General features: G+C 48.1%; 1 protein-coding gene across 9 annotated transcripts; it reads left to right on the top strand.

The window, feature by feature from the left end:
• The first annotated feature begins 6,336 nt into the window (after window positions 1-6,336).
• Window positions 6,337-26,544, top strand: Ptch2 (patched 2). 9 transcript variants are annotated; one of them, XM_029553964.1, is made up of 22 exons: window positions 6,337-6,707; window positions 7,171-7,312; window positions 13,811-14,000; window positions 14,106-14,175; window positions 14,334-14,425; window positions 15,027-15,222; window positions 18,798-18,919; window positions 19,037-19,184; window positions 19,266-19,397; window positions 19,489-19,644; window positions 19,728-19,820; window positions 20,778-20,903; window positions 20,992-21,110; window positions 21,220-21,565; window positions 21,693-22,005; window positions 22,095-22,237; window positions 22,318-22,498; window positions 22,625-22,905; window positions 23,000-23,137; window positions 25,207-25,349; window positions 25,427-25,526; window positions 25,822-26,544. In XM_029553964.1, exons 1-22 carry the CDS (start codon window positions 6,642-6,644, stop codon window positions 26,074-26,076), a joined length of 3,552 nt encoding a protein of 1,183 aa, XP_029409824.1. In that variant the 5' UTR covers window positions 6,337-6,641; the 3' UTR covers window positions 26,077-26,544. The 9 variants fall into 9 exon arrangements, 8 of the variants coding, with proteins under 8 accessions (XP_029409824.1, XP_029409822.1, XP_029409823.1 ...); XM_029553962.1 differs by having other exon boundaries at window positions 7,120-7,312; window positions 13,814-14,000; XM_029553963.1 differs by having other exon boundaries at window positions 7,120-7,312; window positions 19,266-19,376.
• Window positions 26,545-26,691: the final 147 nt, after the last annotated feature.

Genomic DNA, 26,691 nt, shown 5'->3' with positions numbered 1-26,691 from the left:
GTATCTCAAGCCACTGGCTTGAGTGTGACATCCAAAATGTGTCATTGCTTCTCGGGAGAGCTTAGGACAGGCACAATGGACAGAAGAGATTCTCACACACGACTGTTTGATTGCATTATGCGTTTACTAGGTCAAAGCATAACAAACACACATCAATACAAACACTCAAAGGGAAACCCGGTCCTCTAGCAGTTAAGAGTCCCAAAGTCTCTTGGAGTACCTTCCAGAGGTTAAGCCTTCAGGCACTCCGTGTGGAGAGGTTCTCTAGTCCGCCGTGATCGGTGCACTCTCCCGGCTGAGGAGCTGTCTCTTGCAGGTTCTGATCACGTCTGGTCGTGGCAGACTCCCGTCAGTCTCTGGCTCTCAGGCTGAGGTCCTCGATCAGGTCTCAGGCGAGGCTCCGGTCTGGTCTCGGGCAGAGCTTCAGGTAGCAGTCTCAGGTTTTGGGCAATGTGCCGGGATGAGGCCCACAGATTCAGAGTCTCATGTAGCCAAGCACTGAAGGAATCTTTTTTTTGGCTGGGGTCCTTCTGACTTACGTCAGTAACTTCAGTGTTTTCTTGAGATATGGCTCACACCCTGTGGTCACTTATCACCAACACACAGACACTCAACTCACATAGGTTCTGTTTGGTTGCTGGGTTACAACTTAGCTTCTTATCTACTTATCTACTTCACACAGTGTCACAGCAATGTTCAGTTTGGTTTCAGAGTTTACAGAGTTAATATTCATCTTTAATTTCTGATTTCTAAATTCCTAATAAATTCCTAATACATTCAGTACAGGCCTGTACCAAGAGAAGAAAGTAGCTGAGGCAACAACACAAGGTAGGATCCAGAGGAATGCCTTTCCAAGCGGGAGCAGCGCCCAGCACAGGATTCCCTTGCCATTGTCCTAACAGCTCCCGGGTGTTCAAGGTGCCTTGATTTTTCTTCTCTGTGTCCTATTTGCCTATCACTAGGCAGAAAAGGTTTTATTTCCTTTTGGTAATAGGTGCAGAGGGGTTATGGCCACATCGTGGTGAGCACTGGCTGGCCAGCCATGAAGAGCCATGAAGTTGAAGTTGATGATGTCTGCCCTGCCTTTCCCAGTGATATTTGATGAAGTGAAAGGAAAGATCAAGGCAGCATTCAGAGTTGCTTCAGGGAGGGCTCTGACGTCCAAAAAACAAACAAACAAACAAACAAAACACCTGGGAGCTTGCCAGATGTACAAAACTTCAGGAGCACTACTACTGCAGGACCCCCCACCCTGCAAAAAAAAAAACAACTTCATTCCTGTCTGCTGACAAGTGCTCTAAACCTAATACCAACAATACCCTACAAGTTTATCCTTAAGGCCAGGGACTGAACTTCCCAGTCCTTCCCTACATGGAACGAGGGAGAGAAAATGTGTTTATCCTAGCCTCAAGAACAGTCTGGTGGTCTCTGCACAGCCTAGTTTATGTTTTCAGAGAATTGAGGGGTATACCTCATTTATCCACAACTATCCCTGCCTCTAAGGAGGTACACAAACCAAGCCTTTATGGACTACTTTCTAAATAACTGAATGTAAACCAGGTGGCCTGTAGTCTCAGCTAGACTAGAAAGCTGAAGTGGGACGATCACTAGAGCCCAGGAGTTCAGATCAGCTTAGATAACACAGGAAGACTCCTTTTCAACAGAAACAAAACACTAAATAGTTAAATGGGTCTGAGGGAAGGACCACCCAGGTAGAGGGTCTCCATAGCACATCTGTGATGGAGCTGACCCTGAGGAAAAGAGGCTAAGCAGCAGAATACATTATATTGGAGGCCAGAATGACCTGGCCTTGGCTGAAACCAGTTTCTACCACGGGGGGGGGGGGGGTGTCATCAGGGTTCCATGGAAAATGAGGAAATGCTCGCTTCCCCCATGCTCAAGTTAAGGGCTATTTTCTGATCTCGTTGCAGTTTCTGGCACCAGACTTGCTACTGATCTGAAGCTGCCAGGGCCTCTTTTTCACTCCTCCATATATCATAGTTATTGACTCTACCTGACACAGATAACAGAAGCAAGAAAAAAGTTTGATGAGAAACTTGGGGAAATGCCAGGGAAAGGCCTGCCCTGACTCTCATATTGACCCTCCTCTGAAGCCACAATGATCTGTGTGTTCCATCTTTCAACAACATGTATCATCTCATTTATGTCAGGCTGGTGGTGTAGCTTAGTTGGTAGAGTACTTATCTCGCAGGCAGGAAGTCCTGAGTTCAATCCCTCTTACTACATAAACCATGTGTGATGGCACACACCTGTAATCCCAACACTTAGGTGGCAGACCAGAAAGACCAGAAATTCAAAATCATCCTTGGCTGCGTAGAGTTTCAGACCAGCCTGGACTACATGAAACTCTGGCTCAAAAAAAAATTTTTTTTTAAATTCTACGTCAATATCAGATTATGTGGCTTGCCCAAGATCTCACAACCAATAAATGAAAGAGCCAGACCTTGTGGACATGGTGGTACACACCTGTAATCCCTATCCTTGAGGGGCAGAAGCAGAAGGATCAGGAGTTCCAGGTCATCCTCAGCTACAGCTACATAGTAAGTTTGAGGCCAGCTTGCACTGTGTGAAACCCTGTCTCAAAAATGAAAAATATGGGGCTAGAGAGATGACTCAGTGGTTAAGAGCACTGGTTGCTCTTGCAGAGGACCCAGGTTCGATTCCCATCACCCATGTGACAGCTAACTCCAGTTCTAAGGGATCTGACACCCTCTTCTGACCTCCTTGGGCATTGCACGACATGGGTGCATTTACATGCATGCAGCCAATACACTCTGTATAATAATAAAAATAAATATTTTTTAAATAAAAAATACACTTAAAAAATAAATGAAAGCTCTGGTATGGTGGCACACACCTTTAATCACGGCACTCTAGAGGCAGAGGCAGGCATATTTCTGTGAGACTGAGGCCAATCTGGTCTATAAAGCAAATTCCAGGCTAGCTAGGGCTACAAGGAGACCCTGTCTCAAAAAAAAAAAAAAAAAATGTCTTCTCCCCCTAGATTCTGTTACCCTTTCCAATCCAGTTACTCCTGAATAGCCCTGAATATCTCAGGTCACAGTGGTTTTCTCTGTGTTTCCTAGGTTTGGGGCTCCCCTCAAGCTAAGAACTCTTTAAGAAAAAAAGGCTGGTACTTTCCATCCTCCAGAACTCAGTAAAGGGGTAGGTATGTTTAGCTTATGAAGTAGCAATTAGATTTCATCTTTGTTCACCTTTGTTAATCTTTGGGGAATGTCTCTAGTTTAGGCCCTAAACATATACCTTCATCCAATAGAATCAACAGTGAAACAGACTATTCCCAGGAAGCAACTGCTTACAGAAAGAAAATAGAGGCTTCTTTATCATCTTCTCCATAATTACCTGGGGTCTGTGGCTTTAGTTCAGGCACTCCTCTCAGGAAATCATTTTGCTGAGGGAAAGAAAAGCCATGTTAGGGCCTGGAGAGCTGCTCAGTGGTTAAGAGCACACACTGCTCTTGCAGAGCATCCAGGTTTAGTTCCCATCACCCACCTCAGGCATCACAACCTCCTATAACTCCAGCTCTAGGGGGCTCCAATGCTTCTGGTCCCCATATGCACCTGTATGCATGTGTACATACACACAGATACACCCATACACATAATTTAAAATAAAGACAGAAAGAGGTCATTTTGGAAATTGGAGTAGCCAAAGGGCATCAAGCTCTAGATTGGGAAGGCTAGGAAGGACAATCCCATTTCTTCTACTCTGATTTTTGGAGGTTTTCTCAGTAGACAGGCTCTTCCTTGGAAGCATTTATAAGAATGCTCTGTTATGGTGATTCACTTTTGTAACCCAGAACTCAAGGTCAGTCCCTATCTCAAAAGCCAAAGTTGAGTATCATGGCACAATAACACATGCCTGTAATCCCAGTACTCAGGAGGTTGAGACAGGAGGATCAGGAATTTAAGGCCAGTCTCCATTAAATAAGAACATCTATTTTTTTTTTTAAAAAAAAAAGAATGAGCCAGGCATGGTGGCACATGCCTTTAATCCTTGGGAGGCAGAGGCAGGAGGCTTTCTTTGTGAGTTCAAGGCCAGCCTGGTCTACACAGTGAGTTCTAGGCCAGCTGGGGCTACAAAAAGACCCTGTCTCAAAAAGACCAAAAAAAAAAAATGTTGGACTTTGCCACAATTGAAAGCGGTGATGGGCCTGTGATGGAGCCAGTCAAGGCCAAAGTAATTACAAGCCTCTTTCTCCATGGCCTATGGCTTGTAGAGTCTGGTAAGAAAGAAATTCCAGATCTCTGCTGGCATTTTCCCTGTCATTAGCTGTAGCCTCAAGACCCATGTAGGTAGGGGTCCTTTAAAGCCCAGTTTGGAGCTATTTCTATTTCCAGAGTTTTGCTAGGGCTACAGTATCTACCATGGACTTCCCACCTATGGCAGGTAGGAAGAAAGAACTGTGCACACAGGCTTCCTTTCACCAGCAGTTACCACTTGGACAGTTATCAGTGTTGTAGACATATTACTTCCTCCATAGATGTTCACCCCCTCAACCCAAAGGTTCCTTTTCCCTAGGACCAAGGCTAATTCACACAAGTTCTCAGAAAATCTGGCAGTATGTAGCAAAACCAAAAACATACTCATGTGTTTTGATCCAAACAACCCTATATCTGGAAATCTGTCCATAGACATTCCGCAAGTGATCGATAGGATGTCTGTGTGGTAACTGGAAATGTGCATGATGTAATGATAAAAAATAACTCTGTAAGAATTAACCAAGAAGTTAGCCAGATATAACAGTAGCATTAGAATAATGGATTGATTGCAGATTCTCTTTCCCAAACTTTACATATTAGAATTTTGATTTTCTATCCTACTCTACCATTCAAGGTTTATCAATCAGGAGCAGAGAGTAACAGCACAATCAGATGGGAAAATTAAGTTTATTAGGTGCATCACCTCTTTTTTCCCATTTCTAGGTCTTTATACCTACTTTCTTTTTAAAACTTTTTTAAATTTTTATTTATTTATTTTATGTGTATTCGTGTATTGCCTACATGTAGGTAAGTGCACCCGTGTCATGCAATGCCCATGGAGGTCAGAAGAGGCTGTTGGATCCCCTGGGACTGGAGTTACGGACAGTTGTTAGCTGCCATGTGGGTGCTAGGATTCAAATCCAGGTCTTCTGCAAGAATAACCAGTGTTCTTGACCACTGAGCCATCTCTCCAGCCCCTACACCTGGTTTCTTTAACTCTTTAAGTCACACAACATTATTGAGCACCACTTACTTGGGAAACAGACTTTCAAGTACTGTAAGCAAATTATTTCATCACACATTCAGTAAGAGCTCACGCAGGAGTTAAGAGCACACTGCTCTTCCAAAGGACACCAGTTCCGTTCCCAACACCCACATCAGGTAGCTCACAACCACATATAACTCCACCTACAGAGGATCCAACATCCTCTTCTGGTCTCTACTGGCACCTGCACACAGATACATACATATAAATAATTTTTTTAAACGTACAAAAATACAGTGGCATGCAGACCTATATAATCCCAGCACTTGAGAAGCTGAGGCAGAATCAGTTCAAGGCCTGGCTACCCTGTCTCAAAGATTTTTACTAACAACAATGCACATATAAACTGAGTGTTAATAAGAACCACAAAAAAAAAAAAAAAAAGCAGTTATCTGCCAAGGGGAAAGCTTCCAAAAGTGGGGGGTGATTGAAGTCCAGGTTTGAAGTTTATCTGCCAAGACGAAGGGGATACGTGTACAAAGACAGGACCGCATGAACAGCATGGAGCATTTAGGAAATTACTGATGGCTTTTCAGGGTTGGAAGGCAAGTGGTGGGGGTGGCTGTGTGGTACGTACGCAAGTAAAAGCTTTAGTCATAGTTGGACGGCTGCAGGATCCAGTGTTTCAAGGCGGGCTTCCTACTTCGCGGCAAATCATTAGATTTGCACTTTAGAGAGCTGACTCTAACCCATGTGAAGAGCAGACAGAAGGCTGTTTTCAGCAGAAAGGGAGGTCTTTGGGTTTGGGCCAGGTGGGGAAGAAAGGGTGGTCCCACCGAGACCAGCAGACTCCTTTTCTCAGCATCCTGACTTACACTTGGCCAGCGCCAAGCAGCTCCGGGATCTCCCTCCCTCTGCTCCCCGTGGGCCCGGAGCGGGCGGGCAGGCGGCCGAGCCGGGGAGGTTAGGCAAAGGGTGGCCCTGCCTGGGTGGTCTCCTGCCCCGCCCCCTGCGGCGCCGTTACCTAGCAACGGATCCGGCAGCCAGGCTCCGGGTAATTTGCGGCCCCTCAGCCAATGGGAGGGCGTTACCCACCCACTCCCTTTTTCTGAGGCTCCCCCTGCCTCTCGGGCACTGCAATCGGCACCTAGAGGTACGCGGTATACCGCAGCCAGCTCGTTCTACCTACTCGGAACCCAGTTTGGACGACGCCCGCCCAGCATCCAGCAGTGCCCGGGTCTGCACCACACTGCTCTCCCGCTCCTCGCAGCATCCGCATCTCCCCGCCACCGCGCTCTCGCGGCCCCAAGGACGCCCCACGTGAGGCCGGGCGGCACGAGGGTCCCAGGTAGCCTATGGACGCGCCCAGATAACGCAGGTTGGGGGCGCTCGCGCCCCCCATTCTCCCCAGCATGGTCCGGCCGCCGCCCCTTGGAGAGCTGCCTCCCAGCTACACACCTCCGTCCGCAGCGCCACAGGTGAGTGAAGGAGAATCTAGACATCTGTCATTCGGACCTCTGCAGGGTGTGCATGGTGGTTGAATGTCAAGTGTTTGTGCATCCGTGTTTGAGGACCAGTGAGAGCTAGCAAGTAATGTCTGCTTCTGTCATCTAGTCGGTGAAAACGAATGTGTCTCTGGGATCACCCCGGTGTCCAGCTGACAAGTGTGTGTGCGTGGATCTTAACTCAAAACGGGCCTTCTTTGGGGTGTTTGGGGCGGAGGCAGAAGGGAAGGGAGTTAAATCTTAAGAATTTGAGCCTATATCTGTAGCCGCTTCCTGTTTTATATTCAGAAATCAAGAAGCCAGGGCTTGACAGAGGGAGAGAGGAAGAACTTAAGGCATTGTTACAGTGACACCTGGCTGACCCTTCTCTTTCCATCCGTCCCAGATCCTAGCTGTGAGCCTGAAGGCTCCTCTCTGGCTTCGTGCTTACTTCCAGGGCCTGCTCTTCTCTCTGGGCTGCAGGATCCAGAGACACTGTGGCAAAGTGCTCTTCCTGGGACTGTTGGCCTTTGGGGCTCTGGCACTGGGTCTCCGCGTGGCCATTATTGAGACAGACCTGGAACAGCTCTGGGTAGAAGGTGAGTTATAGACCTGACCATAGCTGCTTCGGTATGTCCAGCCCAAGACAAGGACAGGGAGCTGGCCACTGAGTCCTAACAAGTCTGGTCAAGGATCTTGAGGAGCATCTCTTGGTTGGAGCCTGTGTATCTGGGCACACTGGAGAATTTCCCCCAACCTCCTTCAGTGTGAATGGAGCCCAGGGCATTGTGCATGCTAGGCAAGTACTCTACCACCTAGATGCATTCTCATTCTTGCACCCCCTACCTCTCACCCACCAATGGACACCTAGAGAGTGGTATCCTAAGACTAAGTGTATAGAATATTTATCTTTGATTATGTGTGTTTATTTAGCATTTATGACCAGCCTTCTATTTTTTTCCCCAATTGTACAGCAAGGTTTACCGATGTAACAAGATCCATTTTTCATAGCAAGGAAAATAAAATATGTCCCAGGATAAGTACAATAAAAAGCAAAGCAGAATGTGACCATGTTGTGTAAGAGAGGGCAAGAGGAGACTTCTTAGCAGGAGACTCAGAAGTGAAGACTGTGATTCTAGCTACTCCGGGTAAAGTAAGGAATTAAGCCTAGGAATTCAATGATAGTCTCAGGGAGAAAGAGACTCAGAGAGAGGAAAAGAAAAGTTAGAAAAATGGCTAGTGGGTCCTATCTCAGTGGCAGAGCACTTGCCTACTATGCATAAGACCCTGGGTTTGATCCAAGGCACCGCAAAAAGAGAAAAAATAAAGATTAGGACTGGAAGGCTAGGAAAACCAGTGAACCATCTGGCCAGGCCTCCAGGTAGAAACCTCATGTTCCCAGACCCCTGCAGTCATCAAGGGGAGAAATGGCATAGACTGCACTTTGAGGCAATAGGTCAAATGGGATCAAATCCTCACTTCCTAATTTCAATATGTCTCTATTCTTTCCTAAGATCTGGTTTCATATGGCAGCTGTTTGATAAAGTCAAAGTCTATTCTATTCTTCCCTGGGAAATTTACATTTGTGGGCTCCCCAGACCGCCTCCAACTCTGGCCCATACCCAAACGCAGATCCCAGGTTGGAATCTCACCCTCAAGTTATTTCAAATGCTGGCAAGTCTAGGATTCAGAGCAGATGTTTCTTGGAGCCTGCCTGTTTCTTGGGCTCCCACACCCCGTCCCCACCCTAACGCCAGTCCTCTGCAGACTCTCATGCAGTTGCACTAAGACAGCCCTAGGGTCCAGAGCAGATGTTTTTCCCTGCCAGCCTGCCCCCAGCATCAGGACACACATGTGCATACACGCACACATGCATACCCCCCACATAAACCACTGCTGCCTGGGTGGTCCCTAATGACTTTCCTGCCACAATAAAGTGTGTCTTCCTCCCATGCCCTTCCCTTCCTTTCTGCATTCCCCAGATCTTCTGCAGCTAAACACCACTTAGATATAAGATACACTTAGACATACTTTCTCATCCCTCTTCTGCCCTCCACTGATTTTTTTTTTTTTTTTTTTTTTTTTTTTTTTTTTTTTTTTTTTTTTTTTATGTTTTTTTTTTTTTTTTTTTTTTTTTTTTTTGCTATGGTAGCTGATTCGTAGACTTTTAGGTTCTCCCCTTTGTCATCCAGGCTGACCTTGACCTTGGGATCCCCCCTCCTGCCTTAGACTCTAGAGTGTTAAGATTAGTGGGAGCTATCCTAGAAGTAGAGATCTATTCTAAAAGCAAAGATCTAGCCGGGTGTGGTCACTCACACCTTTAGTCCCAGCACTCAGGAGGCAGAGGCAGGAGGATATCTGTGAGTTCCAGACCAGGCCAGCCTGGTCTCCATAGCGAATCCAGATCAGCTAGGGCTATGGGGAGTCCCTGTCTCAAAAAAAAGCAGAGATCTAGAGGAGCACTCTAAAAGCAGAAATCTTGGCGTGGTCTTTTCTCTGTAGATCTCAAGTCTTCTTTAATGCTCTTCACACTGAAGAGCTGATTGAATTGAGGACTGAAGGGAATTTCCTGTTTCCCATTTTGCTAATACAAAAAGTGAAAGGTTATGAATTGAAGGTCCTCCTTGGTGTTGCAGTGGTGAAACTAAAATGTGATATGTTTTCCCTTGCCTTTCCTGTTTCTTGGTTTGATTTGGTTTGGTTTTTTTCCCTAGAGATCAACACCCCCCGCCCCGCAACCCAGTCAACTTAAAACTAAATGGCGCTAGGGCTGGGGAGATGGCTTAGTGGGTAAAGTGCTTGTTATACAAAGCTTGAGGACCCGAGTTTGGATCCCAACATCCACATAAAAGCCAGGCATGTCAGCATATACCTGTAACTCCAGCACTCAGTGAGCAGGCTAGGCAGATCCTAGGGATTCCTGGCCAGGCAAATGAATAGGTAGAGAGTGATAAAAGACACTTGATTCTCTCTCTAGCCTTTGTCTACACTTGTGCACAGGCACACACGCATGTGCATACATTCACACACATAGACACACAAATAATTAGTTTAAAGAATAAGGTAGTGGCCAGGCGTGGTGGCGCTCGCCTTTAATCCCAGCACTCAGGAGGCAGAGGCAGGCAGATCTCTGTGAGTCCAAGACCAGCCTGGTCTACATAGTGAGTTCCAGAACAGCTGGGACTACAGGGAGACCCTGTCTAAAAAAGACCAAAGGGGGAAAAAAAATTAGGCAGTGCTTGTTGTGATGGTGCGTGCCTTTAATCACAGCACTTGGGAGACAGAGGCAGGCGGATCTTTATGAGATTGAGGTCTGCCTGGTCTATATAGCAAGTTCCAGGCTAGCTGGGACTACAGGGAGACCCTGTCTCAAAAACAAAAACAAAAAAATAGGGCTGGAAAGATTGTTCAGGGTTACAAGCACTGACTGCTCTTGGAGAGGACCAGGATTCAATTCCTAGCACCCACATGGCAGCTAATAGCCGTTCTTAACACCAGTTCCAGGGGAATCTGATATCTTCTTCTGACCTTCTCGGGCATTGCATGACTTACACATGCAGGCAATACACTCATACACATAAAAATTAAAATAGCGGGTGTTGGTGGTGCTCACCGGTAGGATTTGCTGAAGGAGGCAGAGGCAGGAGGATCTGGAGTTTGAGGCCAGCCTGGGCTACATAGTTCCAGGACAGCTGGGGCTACAGGGAGACCCTGACTTAAAAAGACCCCCCGCAAAATTTTTTATTATTTTTATTTTTTGTGTATGAGTATATTGTCTGCATGTGAGTGCACCCATGTCGTGCAATGCCGCAGAGGTCAGAAGAAGGCTTCGGATTCCCCTGGAATTGGAGTTAAGGACGGTTCGTAGCCGCCATGTGGGTGCTGGGAATCAAACCTGGGTCCTCTGCAAGAGCAGTCAGTGCTCTTAACCGCTGAGCCATCTCTCCAGCCCCATAAATTTAAAAAAAAAAAAAATAAGGTAGAAAACAATAGAAGACACCTGATGTCAACATCATTCTCTGACCTCATAGGACTATGAGTGTACACAGGTATACGCCACAAACATACAAAGTAGATAATCCATAAAATGAAAATTCCAGTATATAGCCTGACTTGTACGGACCAGAACTGTGATAGAGGCAGTTTGAAATTAGAGCTGTCCCTAAAGATGTCTATCAGACAACCATTCAATGAGGAAGGCAAAAGATGATCACCCATCTGCCTTTGGAGCCGCCAGCTGTGCAGAGCTAAATCCTTAGGAGTTGGTCTCAGTTCTTCTCCATCACCTATTGGTTAGTAAACCAGCAGGTTTTTCCTTTTTAATCTATCTTACAGCTAACCCATCCTATCTACCCTTGTAATAGTACTCTAGCTAAGACCTTTTTCAATCTGCAAAACACTAATAATTATATCATTTAGAGTCCTTATAGCCACAAGAAAGAAAAAGAAATGGGATAACTAGAACAGGAGGGAAGGAGACTGAGGTTTCATTCTCTGTAATAGGACATTTGGCAATAGAGAAGTTCCAGGGTAGTTAATTCAACAGACCAAAGACATCGGCCAGGACGCAGGTCTTTCTGTCTTTCTTCTCTGTTAGCTTCAGCATTGGAGACTTTTGTCTTCAGGCTTTTCCCAAGGAAACTATTGCAGCTGGACATGGCAGCAGACACCTTCACTCCCAGCACTGGGGAGCTAGAAGCAGGAGGATCTGAAGTTCAAGGCTAGACTCGGCTATAGGGGCTGAGTTCAAGGCCAGTCTGCAATGCATGAGATCCTGCTGTCTCAAAATGATGATGGTGGTGATGATGACGATGGTGATGATGAAGATGAAGAAACAAGGAAGCTGCTGTGGACAATGGAAGCTCTGTCTGGACATGGTGGCTCATGCCTAGAAGCAGAGGCAGGGGTATTTCTGAGAGTTCCTGGCAGCCAGGGATGTATAGACAGAACTTATCTCAAAAAAAGGAAGAAAAAGCAAATTATCTCTTTCTTACATTGCCCCCTCCCTTTTTGGTTTTTTGTTTTGTCTTGAGACAGGGTCTCATGTGACCCAGGCTATCCTGGAACTCCCTAAGAACTAAAGGATAACCTTGATCCTCCTGCCTTCAAACAGGTGTGCGCCTCTATACCCAGTTATATTTGGTACTGAGGATCAGAGTACTAACAAGCACTCTACATCCCCAACCCTGTATATCTCTTTAAAGTGAGGAAGATCAGGCCTGGTTACACAGGGCTATAATCCTACTTACTTGGGAGGCCGAGAGGAGATTGTAAGTTCAAGGCCTGCTTGCGCCATAGGGAGTTCAAGGACAGTCTGAACAATTTAGTGGGACTCTTGCCTCAAAATTTAAAGTGTTGGGACTGGGGAGATGGCTCAGTGGTTAAACCGAGTTCAGATCCCCAACACCCATGTTAAAGCTGTGGTGGTGCACATGTGTAGCTACAGTGCTAGTAGGGAGAGACATGGATCCAGGAGGCTCACTGGCCAGCCAGTGTAGCAGAAATGGCTACGAGAGGTTCCGAGAGGTCAGGTTCCGAGAGACCCTGTCTCAAAAAACAAGGTGAACAGCTATAAAGGAAAATGCCTGACATTGAGCTCTGGTCTCCACATGGGGTGCACACATACTCACGCACGAGCACTCGCACACGTGCGCATGCGCACACACACACACACACACACACATTTAAAGCATTTTTTAAGGGGGTTGAGGATATGGTTCAGTGGTAATTTGCTTGCCACAGCCCTAGGTCAGTACCAACTACAATGGTATGAATGGTTGAATGGATGGATGGATAGACAGACAGATAGATTAAATTTTAAAAGTTTTTTTACATAAGCCTCCCAGCCAATTTCCAATTTCCTGTTTGGTCTCCTTGGCAAGGATAATATTGTTCATAAATCCTTCACTTGGCAAAAAGCATTAGATTTCTGTGTTTAGATTCTTAGACAATCTGATTCTACCCCCTGGCTCTAGAGAGGAGTCCAGCTGTCTTTAATCACTGGGTCTTTCAGAAGATGGCTAGTGAAAGCAAGGCTGTTAGCCTGGAGGATGAGGACAATGGATCAACCTCTCCTTCGACTCTGCCATATCACCCCCATGTGGCACATCGAAATCTGGTCTTGCCTATCTCCTGCTTAGAGCTTCCCATCGGAAGCTTCTTTGCTTCATATTAGATTCTGTAGTCTTCAGAATCATGTCTGGTCTTGTATAGCACACATTATAGACTTCCCATAGTCTGATCCAGTTATTTCTCCAGCATTGTCTCTGGCTCCTAACAGTATTGGAACTCCAAGCCTTTACCAGTACCTTGTAGCACTGGTTCCTGAGCCCCTTTTCCTGTCTAATTCCCTGGGCCAGCTCTTACTAGCTTGTTAGATAATGAAAAGTTCAGACCATCTCACTCTTCTGTTCAGAACCTATATGATTCCTGTTTCATTCACAATGCCTGACTCCCTACAATAGCTCTTAAGCCCTTATAGGTGAAATTTTTGGACAGCTGATTATGAGCATTAATATTGCAATATCCAAACAGCATGCCAAATTACATTCCCATGGTAGACCTCTATAATCCAGCAATGAGTGATTTCAATTTTTAAATTTTTTGTAATTCATTGCTGTTTTGGTGTTGAAGCAGGGTCTAACATTAGCTCAAGCTGGCCTCAAACACAGTGATCCTATTTCAGCTTCTTCAGTGCCAGCCTGAGCTACATGAAACACTAAAAAAGTAAAAAGTGGTAGAGGGAAGACGAGATATTGCTCAGTTGGTGGAGTGCTTGCCTATCGTGCGTAAAGCCTGTTACTTCCCATTACTATGTATAACCCAGCATGGTGACATACACCTGTAATCCCAGCAGGAGGCAGGAGGCAGGAAGAGGTAGTCCATGTGTTATAACCTGTAAGGTAGATGCTATGTGGGTTAAGCACCATTTGTAAAGGTACAAAAGCTTTTGATAGGTATGTTAATTTTTATGTTCTTTTCCTCCTCTTTCTCCTATTTCTTCCCCAGCTATCAAAGGTCCTCTGCAAATATTTCTTTTTTGTTATTTTTATTTTGTTATTTTATGTGCATGACTGTTTTTCTGTTCACTTTGGCAGTAGACAGCCGGGTGAGCCAGGAACTGCATTACACCAAAGAGAAGCTGGGGGAAGAGGCTGCATACACCTCCCAGATGCTGATTCAGACTGCACGGCAGGAAGGGGAAAACATCCTCACATCTGAGGCACTTGGCCTTCACCTCCAGGCTGCCCTCACTGCTAGTAAAGTGCAAGTATCACTCTACGGAAAGTAAGTCTGGCCAAGCCCCTAAGTGGCTGGACGTGAGGCTTGATGTGACAGTTCTAGAATGGGGACCCCTCTAATGCAGATCACCTGTGTCCATGGCTGTTGCAGGTCTTGGGATTTGAACAAAATCTGTTACAAGTCAGGAGTTCCCATTATTGAAAATGGAATGATTGAGCGGGTGAGTAGCCTGAACTGTTCCCAAAGACTGGGCAGAGGCAGTATAGGCTCCATGAGGGGTGGGATAGGTGTTGGGAGGGTTACAGACGGCATCCTACAGAGTTCTTGGGGAAAAGGACCCAGGGGCAGGACTGATGTGACCTGGGGTGTCCTTGGCAGATGATTGAGAAGCTGTTTCCGTGTGTGATCCTTACCCCGCTTGACTGCTTCTGGGAGGGAGCCAAACTCCAAGGAGGCTCTGCCTACTTGCCGTGAGTGCTGCTACCGCTGCCCCTGAAGTCCTGTTTCATCTCCTGCCAGGGACTTTCCCCAAACGAAAGGAGAGGTGTGGGGGCAGGAATGAGAGGGATGAAAACCTTGCCAAGTTCTGATTACTTCCCAGGACAGGATCTGAGCCTCAGCTGCCCAAGGCCCTCCACCAGCCCCTTCTCACCTCTGAAGGGAAGGAAGGCCTGTCTCATGTAGACAAAGCACACAGATCCAGAAAAAGGAGAAGATCTCTAGAGATTTCCTGTTAGGATTAGCTAACCTGTTGCCTGGAGTAGAAAGGAAACCTGTTAGATGCAGGTGCCTGTCTGGTTATAGGTTAGAACCAAGGGTAAATAGATATCTGGTATGGATTCAAGGGGACTTTTCTGAACTTAACCACGTATTAAGCACATCTGCCCCCATGTCTGTCTCAGCCCCTCATCTGTCCAGAGCTCATTGCATGGCAGCTGAGCCTTGCATACCATATCTCTATACGACAGATCAGCACATAAGAGGAGGATGGAGTCAGCAGGGGTCCATAGTAGGAGTGAGGAGGATCGGTGTTGAGTTTTGACCTTTGTTAACCATGGGCTCTCCTCTCAGGGGTCGCCCTGACATCCAGTGGACCAATCTGGATCCCCAGCAGCTGCTAGAGGAGCTGGGCCCTTTTGCCTCACTGGAGAGCTTCCGGGAGCTGCTAGACAAGGCACAGGTGGGCCAGGCCTATGTGGGGCGGCCCTGTCTAGACCCTGATGACCAGCACTGCCCACCAAGTGCCCCTAACCATCACAGCAGGCAGGTGGGTTCCTGACTAGATCTACCAAAAAAAGGCTTTCCTTCTCTCTTCCTCATGTGTTCCTATGTCCTCTGGGCATTGCCACTTCCTACTGTGAGTGTTTCATTTTCATTCATTTCTAAGGAACCTTCAGAGCACATGAATCCCTTTTCCTTTTTTTTTTTCCTTAGTTTATTTAAATGGGTTTGTTTGTTTCATTTTTATGTGTATGTGTGTATTGCCTGTGTGTAGGTAAGTGCACCGGTGTTGTACAATGCCCAGGGAGGACAGAAGAGGCTGTCAGATCCTCTGGAACTGGAGTTATGGACAGTTGTTAGCTGCCATGTGGGTGCTGGGATTCGAACCCAGGTATTCTGCAAGAACAACCGGTGTTCTTAACCGCTGAGCCATCTCTCCAGCGCCCCCTTTTCCTTTTTTTTTTTGTTTTATTTTTTTTGTATTATTGTTTTGTTTTCAGTGTTTTAAAGATCTTTTTTCATAAATGTGTACATATATTTGTGTGTGTGTGTGTGTGTGTGTGTGTGTGTGTGTGTGTGCGCGTGTATATACATATGCTGCCTGTGGGCAGGTACCCATGGAAGCCAGAAGAGGGTGTCAGATGCCCTGGAGCTAGAGTTACAGGCAGTTATGACTGCTCGGTATTAGTATTGAGAATCAAACTTAGACTCCTCTGGAGGAACAGGAAGCACTCTTAACTGCTGAGCCATCTCTTCAGGCCCCGTTTTTCAGGGGGTTTTGGTTTGTTTGTATTGGTGTCTTGAGACATGATTTCCCTATAGCCCCAGCTGACCTGAAGTCCCTATGTAGATAAGGCTGGTCTCCATCTCCCAGAGATCCACCAGTCTCTGCCTCCTGAGTGCTGGGATTAAATGTGTACACGACCATACTCAACCTTGTTTGTTGGTTTGGTTTGGTTTGATTTTGGTTTGGGGTTTTGTTGGGTTTTTTTCAACTTTTTTTTGTGTGTGTATGCGTGTATTACCTGCATGTAGGTAAGTGCACCCATGTCGTGCAGTGCCCTCAGAGGTCAGAAGAGGCTGTCTCATCCCCTGGGACTGGAATTACAGACAGTTGTAAGTGCCATGTGGGTGCTGGGATTCGAACCTGGGTCTTCTGAAAAAACCTTGTTCTTAACCACTGAGCCATCTCTCCAGACCCAAGTTTTGGGAGATTTTTTGTTGTTTTTTTTTTTTGAGACAGGATCTCCTTGTAGCTCCAGCTGGCCTGGAACTCACTTTGTAGACCAGGCTGGCCTTGAACTCACAGGGATCCACCTGCCTCTGCCTCCCAAGTCCTGGGATCAAAGGTGTGCACTAACATGCCTGGCATGCTTGTTTGTTTTTTAATATTTTATTTATTATTTTTATTTTATGTGTATGAGTGTGTTGCCTGCATGTATGTGAGTGCACCCATGTTGTACAATGCCGCAGAGGTCAGAAGACGGCTTTGGATTCCCCTGGAACTGGAGTTAAGGGCAGTTCGTAGCTGCCATGTGGGTGCTGTTGCTCGAACCCCAGTCCTCTACAAGAGCAGTCAGTGCTCTTAACCACTGAGCCATCTCTCCAGCCCTGCTTGTTTTTTTGAGACAAGGCCTCACTCTGTAACCCTAACTGGGCTGAAACTTGCTATGTAGACCAGGCTAGCCTCAGACTCACAGAGATCTGCCTGCCTATGTAGTCCTGGCTGGTCTAGAACTTGCTATATAGGCCAGATTGGCCTCAGATTTCTGGCAGTCCTCCTGTCTCTGCCTCCCAAGAGGTGAGATTATAGGCATTTGATAATATGCCAGGCTCTGTTCTGTTCTGTTGTTCTGTTCAACAGGGTCTTACTACAGCACGAGCTGGCTTGGAACTAATATGTAGACTAGGCTGGCTCGATCTCACAGAGATACCCTACCTGTGCCTCCAGAGTGCTGGGATTAAAGGCATGCACCACCACACCTGGCCCCCCTTTTCGTTTTTAAAGCAGGGTTTCACGTAGTTTAGGCAGGCCTCTAATTCACTGTGTAGTTTACGATGACCTTGAACACCTGATCTTCCTACCTCCACCTTCCAAGTGCTTGCTACTGCTTGCTTGCTTCCTTCTTTCCTTTCCTCCCTCCCTCCCTCCCTCCCTCCCTTCTTCTTCCCCCTCCCCCTCCTTTTTTTCCTTCACTTTTTGGGAGGCAGATGCCACTTTAAACTGTTTCCTCATTCCTCCACATCCTGCCTGCCTGGATTATAAGCCTGAACCACCATACCCAGCTTCTTTTTCCTTTTCTAAACTCAAATCTATACTTTATCAAAATAGAATATACATGGAAACTTAGAACAAAATATCTAGTGCTGAGGATGTAGCTCAGTTAGTACAGCGCTTGCCTAGATGCATCAAACCCTGGGTTCAGTCCCCAGCACCACATAAAACTGGGTGTGATAGCTCATGCCCATAAATCCCAGCACTTTTGGGGTGGAGACTGAAGGATCAGACATGTAAGGTCATCCTAAGTTATATGTAAATTCAAGGCCAGCCTAGGCAACATGAAACAGTGTTTCAAAAAAAGAAAAATCATGTATATCATACCTAATTTCCCAAGTGTCTATGTGGCCCTGGATGTGGGATTGTTTCTAAAACCTACTTGTAGTTAGGTTACATCCTCCAAGAAGGCTATTTCTAGACCTTTGATCCCTCTCGTGACCACCTGTCAGGCTAAAGGCACAGAAGAACAAAGTCCTCTGTATTTCAGACCCACTAAACCCTGGTGGGTATGATTCCTAGAGGTACATGGATACCTAATTTATCCACAGTTTTATTTATATCTTTTTTTTTTGTCTTTTTGAGACAGGGTCTCCCTGTAGCCCCAGCTGCCCTGGAACTCACTATGTAGACCAGGCTGGCCTTGAACTCACAGAGATCTGCCTGCCTCTCCCACCCGAGTGCTGAGATTAAAGGCATGCACCACCATGCCCGGCCCTATTTTTTATTTTATGTGTATGCACCCGTGTCATGCAATGCCCACAGAGGTCAGAAGAGGCTGTCAGATCCCCTGGGACTGGAGTTACGGACAGTTATTAGCTGCCATGTGGGTGCTGGGATTCGAACCCGGGTCTTCTGCAAGAACAACCAGTGTTCTTAACCGCTGAGCCAGCTCTCCAACCCTCCCCGCCCCTTTTTTTTAAGGTAGGGTTTCACTATTTAGAACTTGAGATCTTCCTGCCTCAGCCTCTGCCTCCTGAGTACTGAGTTTACAGGTGTGTATCACCACACTGAGCTGAATCACAACCCATTCTTTTTTGTGTGTATGCTACTGGTGGTGATTAAATCCAGAGCCTCAAGCAGGCTCTATCAACTGAGCTTGATCCCTGGCCACCTTAGGACCTTGAGAGATTTAAATTCCTCTTGAGACCAGTGAGATGGCTCAGTGGGTGAAGGCAAGTGCCACTAAGCCGAACCACCTAAGTTCCCTCCCTGGGACCTAAAAATGGAAGGAGAGAACTGATTTTCCCAAGTTGTCCTCTGACCTCCACACAGATGCCACATGAACGTACACAAAAATAATAAATGTAATGAAGATTTATAAGCCCTTCTCTACTCCCTTCTAGGCTCCCAATGTGGCTCAGGAGCTGAGTGGGGGCTGCCATGGCTTCTCCCATAAATTCATGCACTGGCAGGAGGAATTGCTACTGGGAGGCGTGGCCAGAGACCTCCAAGGACAGCTCCTGAAGTAGGACTTCCCCGGGACTATACACTGCAATGCCAAGCAGCTTTGGAAAAAATACCCCATGTACCTACACTGTGTGTCTAAGCCAGCTCTGACTCCTTTTCCTGTACCTTGGTCCAGGGCAGAGGCCTTGCAGAGTACCTTCCTGCTGATGAGTCCCCGTCAGCTGTATGAGCACTTCCGGGGTGACTACCAGACACATGACATTGGCTGGAGTGAGGAGCAGGCCAGCACAGTGCTGCAGGCCTGGCAGCGGCGTTTCGTGCAGGTCAGTGTGGGCAAGGACAAAGAAGAGCACTCTGAGGCCACTCCTTTCTCCTGTGCCCTCAGATCTACCCTGTCTCTCCAGCTAGCCCAGGAGGCCTTGCCTGCCAATGCATCTCAGCAGATATATGCCTTCTCCTCCACCACCCTGGATGACATCCTACAGGCATTCTCTGAAGTCAGCACCTCCCGTGTGGTAGGAGGCTATCTACTCATGGTGGGTCCTGACCTTAACAACTTCTCTCTCACCTCTGCTGAGTATCTACCCTGGAAGTCCCTGTCTGAGATTGTATCCTCTCTCCCCACAGCTGGCCTATGCTTGTGTAACAATGCTACGGTGGGACTGTGCCCAGTCCCAGGGTGCCGTGGGTCTTGCTGGGGTATTGCTGGTGGCCCTGGCTGTGGCCTCGGGCCTTGGGCTCTGTGCCCTGCTCGGCATCACTTTCAATGCTGCTACTACTCAGGTATACCAGGATAGTACGGCAGCCTTGGGGACCATCTCCAAGCTGTACAGTCTCTCCAGCTGCCCATCCCTCTGCTCCTCCAGGTGCTGCCCTTCTTGGCTCTGGGCATTGGCGTGGATGACATATTCCTGCTGGCACATGCCTTTATAAAGGCCCCACCTGACACCCCTCTCCAGGTTAGGCCCCATCCTCCAGCCTGGGCCCATCTGAAGTTCAGTAGAGTGATTAGGAACCTTAGTTTGAGGGGCTGGAGAGATGCCTCAGCGGTTAAGAACACTGGTTGTTCTTGCAGAAGACCCGGGTTCAAATTCCAGCACCCACATAGCAGCTAAAGCTGTCCATAACTCCAGTTCCAGGGCATCTGATGGCCTCTTCTGTCCTCTGAGGGCATTGCATGACACGGGTACACTTACCTGCATGCAGGCAATATACTCACACACGTGAAATAAAATTTACAAAAACAAAAAACAAAAACTTAATTTGAGTGACCTTGAGCTGATTGGCTCATTAACTTCTTTGTGCATTGGTCTCCCCATATATAAGTGGGGGTGATGATAGTGCTTGTGTCCTAAGAGTTAATGACATAATTCAGGATGAGCACTTAGAACAGCACATGCCCATTTGTGGTACCCAATAAATATTGACTGCTGTGGTACTTGTAGAGTAGCTATGCTCCACTTTTTCTATCCTAAGGTTTTTTGTTTGTTTGTTTTTTTGGTCTTTTTGAGACAGGTTCTCCCTGTAGCCCCAGCTGTCCTGGAACTCACTCTGTAGACCAGGCTAGCCTTGAACTCACAGAGATCCACCTGCCTCTGCCTCCCGAGTGCTGGGATTAAAGGCGTGTGCCACCACGCCCAGCATATCCCAAGTTTTAATTATTTATTTTTATTTTATGTGTATGAGTGTTTTGCCTACATGTATGTGCACTGTGTTGTGCAGTGCCTGCAGAGACCAGAAGAGGGTGTTTGATCCCCTGAAACTGGAGTTATGGATGGCTATTAGCCACCATATAGGTGCTAGGAACCAAACCTGCATCCTCTGCAAAAGCAGCCAGTGCTGAGCCTCCCCTTCGCTCTGCCTTTAAGTCCTCCTCCCTTGTGACCTAAGGGTATGTCCCTGCTCTGTCCTGGCAGGAGCGCATGGGTGAGTGTTTGAGGCGCACAGGCACCAGTGTCACACTCACGTCCATCAACAACATGGTTGCCTTCTTCATGGCTGCCCTAGTTCCCATCCCTGCGCTGCGGGCCTTCTCTCTGCAGGTGAGACTTCATGAGAGGCAGATGGGGGTGGACATGGAGCTAGGAGCATGCTTCATTCAGCCTTTGTCCCCTCCTGTCTATCCTCCAGGCAGCCATAGTGGTTGGCTGCAACTTTGCAGCCGTGATGCTTGTCTTTCCGGCCGTCCTTAGCCTGGACCTGTGCCGGCGCCACAGCCGACGCCTTGATGTGCTCTGCTGCTTCTCTAGGTGCTGTCCCTGCATGCCCACCAGTTTCCACCCTTAGCCTCACCCTAGCCTGTCCCCTCCCTGACATTTCAAGGTAACAACCCCCATCCCTTCTCTCTGACTCTTTCAGCCCCTGCTCTGCTCGAGTGATTCAGATTCTGCCCCAGGAGCTGGAGGACAGGACAGTACCAGTGGGCATTGCCCACCTAACCACCACAGTACAAGCTTTTGCCCACTGTGAAGCCAGCAGCCAGCATGTGGTCACCATTCTACCTCCCCAAACCCACCTGGTGTCCCCACCTTCTGACCCACTAGGCTCTGAACTCTACAGTCCTGGAGGATCCACACGGGACCTTCTAGGTCAAGAAGGGGCAAGGCAAAAGGCAGCCTGTGAGTCCCTACTCTGCACCCACTGGAATCTTGCCCATTTTGCCCGTTATCAGTTTGCACCCTTGCTGCTCCAGACACAAGCCAAGGTAAGTCTGAGTGTGGCAGCCTGGAGGCTAAGTATCTATGGCCTCCAAGAGGGCAGAGGGGCCTAAACTACCACCTGAGGGCTGGAGGACAACCCCAGACCTCCTGTTTAGTTGCCATTTCCCACAGGCCCTGGTGTTGGTGTTCTTTGGGGCGCTTTTGGGCCTGAGCCTCTACGGAGCCACCTTGGTACAAGATGGGCTGGCCCTGACAGATGTGGTGCCTCGGGGCACCAAAGAACATGCCTTCCTGAGCGCCCAGCTCAGGTACTTCTCCCTGTATGAGGTGGCCCTGGTGACCCAAGGTGGCTTTGACTACACCCACTCCCAACGTGCCCTCTTTGATCTGCACCAGCGTTTCAGTTCCCTCAAGGCTGTGCTGCCCCCACCTGCCACCCAGGCGCCTCGTACCTGGCTGCACTATTACCGTAACTGGCTACAAGGTAAGAGGCTGAGTTCACCAGATAGGGATGCTGCAGAGAGAAGCCATCAGAACTATAGTCTGATTTTGTCCTATCCTGTGCACCCTTAGGTATCCAGGCAGCATTTGACCAGGATTGGGCCTCTGGGCGCATTACCCACCACTCTTACCGCAATGGCTCTGAGGATGGTGCCCTGGCCTACAAACTGCTCATCCAAACCGGGAATACCCAGGAGCCTCTGGATTTCAGCCAGGTAAGGAGAGGGCTAAATGGTTCGGGCACAGATGAGCTCTAGACCTTATGGCCCAGGCCTTCAGCCCTCTGTCTCCACAGCTGACCACAAGGAAACTGGTGGACAAGGAGGGACTGATCCCACCAGAGCTCTTCTACATGGGGCTAACTGTGTGGGTGAGCAGTGACCCCCTGGGCCTAGCAGCCTCTCAGGCCAACTTCTACCCTCCACCTCCTGAATGGCTGCACGACAAATACGATACCACCGGGGAGAACCTCCGCAGTGAGTCTTGAGGGAGCTCGCCTAGAATCTGGCCCTCAGGTCAGACAGGCCCTGACCCTACAGCCCTTCACATTGCTGCATTCCCACCATCACCCTGCCTTTGCTACTCTCTCCTCCCCTCCACAGTCCCAGCAGCCCAGCCCCTGGAGTTTGCCCAGTTCCCCTTCCTGCTGCATGGTCTCCAGAAGACAGCAGACTTTGTAGAAGCCATCGAAGGGGCCCGGGCAGCATGCACAGAGGCAGGCCAGGCAGGGGTGCGTGCCTACCCCAGTGGCTCCCCTTTCCTCTTCTGGGAACAGTATCTGGGTCTGCGGCGCTGCTTCCTGTTGGCTGTCTGCATCTTGCTGGTATGCACCTTCCTCGTCTGTGCTCTGTTGCTACTCCATCCATGGACAGCTGGCCTCATAGTGAGTGGGTGCAAGGGAGGGGTGGGTGGAACCCTACTCATGGTCCAGCCTAACACTCCTGCCAGGAGCCCTGGGTAAGCCCTGCCTCCCCCAGGTGCTGGTCCTGGCGATGATGACCATGGAGCTTTTCGGTATCATGGGATTCCTGGGCATCAAACTGAGTGCCATTCCGGTGGTGATCCTTGTGGCCTCTATAGGCATTGGTGTTGAATTTACAGTTCACGTGGCTCTGGTAAGCATAGGCACTGGAAGGTACAGGTCAGCTGATCCTATTGGAGTCAAAGGCGGGGAATCACCACAGTTTTGAGGCCAGCCTGGTCTACATACTGAGTTGCAAGACACTATCTAAAACATACAAATGAATTAATAATAAAACAAGCAAACAAAAACCAATTTATAGCTGGGGATGGTAGCACACACCTTTAATCCCAGGAGGTAGAGGCACTCAGGAGGTAGAGGCAGGCGGATCTCTGAGAGTTCAAGGCCAGCCTGGTCTATATAGAATGTTCTAGATCAGCTGGAGCTCGAGGAAGAACCTGTCTCAAAAAAATAAAAATAAAACAATATATGATCAGTGGTATACCTGGGCGCTGGAGGCAAGGGCAAGATGCGTTCATTCTCAGATGTGTAGTAAATTAGAGGCCAACCTGGGTTATGTAGCAAGCTTGTGGCCAGCATAGGCCACATCAGAGCCTGTCTCAAAAAGAAATATACATTTTTTTTTTTTTTTAGATTTTTTTTTTTTTTGGTCCTTTTGAGACAGGGTCTCCCTGTAGCCCCAGCTGTCCTGGAACTCACTATGTAGACCAGGCTGGCCTTGAATTTACAGAAATCCGCCTGCCTGTTTCCCAAGTGCTGGGATTAAAGGCATGCACCACCACGCCTGGCCTTTTTTTAGAATTAAAAAAAAAATATTTTATTATTTTTTTAATATTTTATTTATTTATTTTTATTGGTCTTTTTGAGACAGGGTCTCCCTGTAGCCCCAGCTGTCCTGGAACTCACTATGTAGACCAGGCTGGCCTTGAATTTACAGAGATCCGCCTGCCTGTTTCCCAAGTGCTGGGATTAAATGCGTGCGCCACCACGCCCAGTTTATTTTTATTTTTTATGTGTATTTGTGTATTGCCTGCATGTATGTGAGTGCACCTGTGTCGTGCAATGCCTCGGAGGTCAGAAGAGGGTGTCAGATTCCCCTGGAACTGGAGTTACAGACAGTTGTTAGCTGCCATGTGGGTTCTGGGATTCAAACCCGGGTCTTCTGCAAGAACAACCAGTGTTCTTAATCACTGAGCTGTCTCTCCAGGCTCCGAAACATACATTTCTTAAAGAAAATAAAAAGGAGCCAGACATGGTGGCACGTGCCTTTAATCCCAGCACTTGGGAGGCACAAGCAGGCAGATCTTTGAGTTTGAGGCCTGCCTGGTCTACACAGCCAGTTCCAGGCCAGTTGGGGCTACAGAGAGACCCTGTCTCAAAAAGACAGAAAGAAAAGGAGAGAAAAAGACTGAAGGTATAGCTCAGTGGTCAAATGCTTGCCTGACAGGGCAACGCTCAGGTTAGAAACTCCACAGCACTGAGAAAAAAAAGCCTGTGTGCAGAACAGTAAAAAGAATTTTTTTTTTTTTTGAGACAGGGTCTCCCTGTAGCCCCAGCTGGCCTGGAATTCACAGAGATCTGCCTGCCTCTGCCTCCGGAGTGCTGGGATTAAAGGCATGCACCACCATGCCCAGCTCAGTACAAAGAATCTTAAATGCCATCCTGAGGACTTATCACCCTGTGTCCATCCTTCTGGGCTAGAATTAGCACATTTTTTTTTTATTACTGTGTTTGGGGGCAGGCTTAGAAGAAAACTTCTTACTTTACACTATGTGGATCCCAGGGATCAAACCCAGGTCATCGGGCTTGGCAGCAAGCACCTTATTACCCACTGAGCCATCTTGCCAGTCCTATGCACACTTTCTCTAGCCAGGTCAGAAGTATTTTGCTTGGCAAACCATATAATCTTATCATCATAGCACAGAGGCCACCATAGGGGGCAATGCATTACTGAGTGAGTGTGGCACTTTCAGCAAAACAACATTGACACTTACCTGGGCACTTCTCTGTGTGGCCAGACACATCTCTAGGATTACCAAAATGGACCCAACAATGTTTCTAGACCATTCCCCTGAACTCGATTCACCTGGCCTTCTGTGGGGCAATGCACGGGTAAATCTGGAGTGGATGAATAGCAGCTAGGCACATGGTGAGCTAGCCATGGTTGGCAGAGGAGGAACTTCAGGACTGCTGTCTCCCCAGGGCTTCCTGACCACCCAAGGTAGCCGGAACCTGCGTGCTGCTCAGGCTCTAGAGCACACATTTGCCCCGGTGACTGATGGGGCCGTCTCCACGTTGCTGGGTCTGCTCATGCTTGCTGGTTCTAATTTTGACTTCATCATAAGGTAGGGGAGGGCTTGAGAGGAGGCAGGGACTGCCTGTACTGGCCTTGGGCCTCCCACTGACTCTCTCTTCCTCCCAGGTACTTCTTCATGATTCTGACTGTGCTCACGCTCTTGGGCCTCCTCCATGGACTCGTGCTGCTGCCTGTGCTGCTGTCCATCCTGGGCCCCCCACCACAGGTGACCACACCCTTTCTCTGCTCCTAACCCTGAGGGACAGCCCTCAGTGGCCAGCAGAAGGCTAAGCTCACAAGGGCCCTCCTAAAGGTTGCCATTTGCTGAAAGTGGCAGCTTCCTCCTTTCCCCAGATACCCTGTTCCTGCCCCTCAACCTTTTTCATGGGACCCAGAGCAAGAGGGAGGGTTTGCCTCCAGCCTTGAAACCTTGTTCTGTGATCTCTGACAAGGACCTTAATTTACCAACGGTTCTGGTGATCACCAAGGAGGGGCTCACTGCGACTGATGTCTCCCCACAGGTGGTACAGACATATGAGGAGAGCTCACAGGTCCCGAGTTCTGCTGCTCCACAGGGAGGCGGGCTTAGGTGGGGCATGTCCTCCAACCTGCCCCAGCACTTTGCCAGAGTGACTACTTCCATGACTGTGGCCCTCCACCCACCCCCACTACCTGGAGCCTACGTCTACCCAGCCTCTGATGAGCCCACGTGGTCCCCAGCTGCCAACAACTCTACTGGCTCTGGTTCTAGGGGACTTGGTCCAGCCTCTGAATGAAAGCGTAGCTGAAGCACAGAGACTGCTTAAGACATACAAGTCACTGGGAAGAAATGGGTGCCGTATGGAATGTAGGGTGAACCCCTGGAGGGCTCTGCTACCGTTGTCTGCATCCCCTCTCCCTGACTCAGCCACCACAGACCTACACAGAATAGCTGGTCCTTGGGGGAGCATCCTAGCACATGGGGGCCCATGTGTGCCCATGTCTGTGTCCCAGTGCGGGTGGAAGATGGCATACTGGCTGCAGTTCAGCTCTGTCCCCTTCTGCCCCACACTGCCACCTACCAGCAAACCAAGCCCGAGGGTCCTCAGCACATTTTCCCTGTCCTGGCCCTTCTGGGCCTTGTATACCCTTGCCCTCTTCCTACCATATAAATTATTTATATGAAGATGTTTATTTTTGTATATATAGAGGTTAGCTCTGCAGAAAGTTTTATTTTTAAAGAGTCAAATATATTCTATATGAACTCGTCTCAAATGATTATGGTGCTTTTCCTTACAGAGCTAGTAAGGGTTAACTGTCAGAGGTGACTTTGGGGTACCAGGGCCTAGAGTCCTGGGGCTTGTCTAGTTATGACTGGGAAAGACTTCAGATGCTGATTTTTTTGTTAAAAT

The sequence above is a fragment of the Nannospalax galili genome, unplaced genomic scaffold (assembly GCF_000622305.1).
Source record: "Nannospalax galili isolate Female #2095 unplaced genomic scaffold, S.galili_v1.0 scaffold1664, whole genome shotgun sequence".
In the NCBI taxonomy this organism is placed as follows: domain Eukaryota; kingdom Metazoa; phylum Chordata; class Mammalia; order Rodentia; family Spalacidae; genus Nannospalax; species Nannospalax galili.
This window is presented reverse-complemented; position numbering and strand designations above follow the sequence as displayed.

Coding starts and splice junctions, on each gene's coding strand:
- Ptch2 (XM_008848856.2), top strand. CDS start 6,642: ATGGTCCGGCCGCCGCCCCTTGGAGAGCTGCCTCCCAGCTACACACCT. Junction 15,223..18,797: donor CTAACCATCACAGCAGGCAG/GTGGGTTCCTGA, acceptor ACTCCCTTCTAG/GCTCCCAATGTGGCTCAGGA. Junction 19,398..19,488: donor TAGGAGGCTATCTACTCATG/GTGGGTCCTGAC, acceptor CTCTCCCCACAG/CTGGCCTATGCTTGTGTAAC.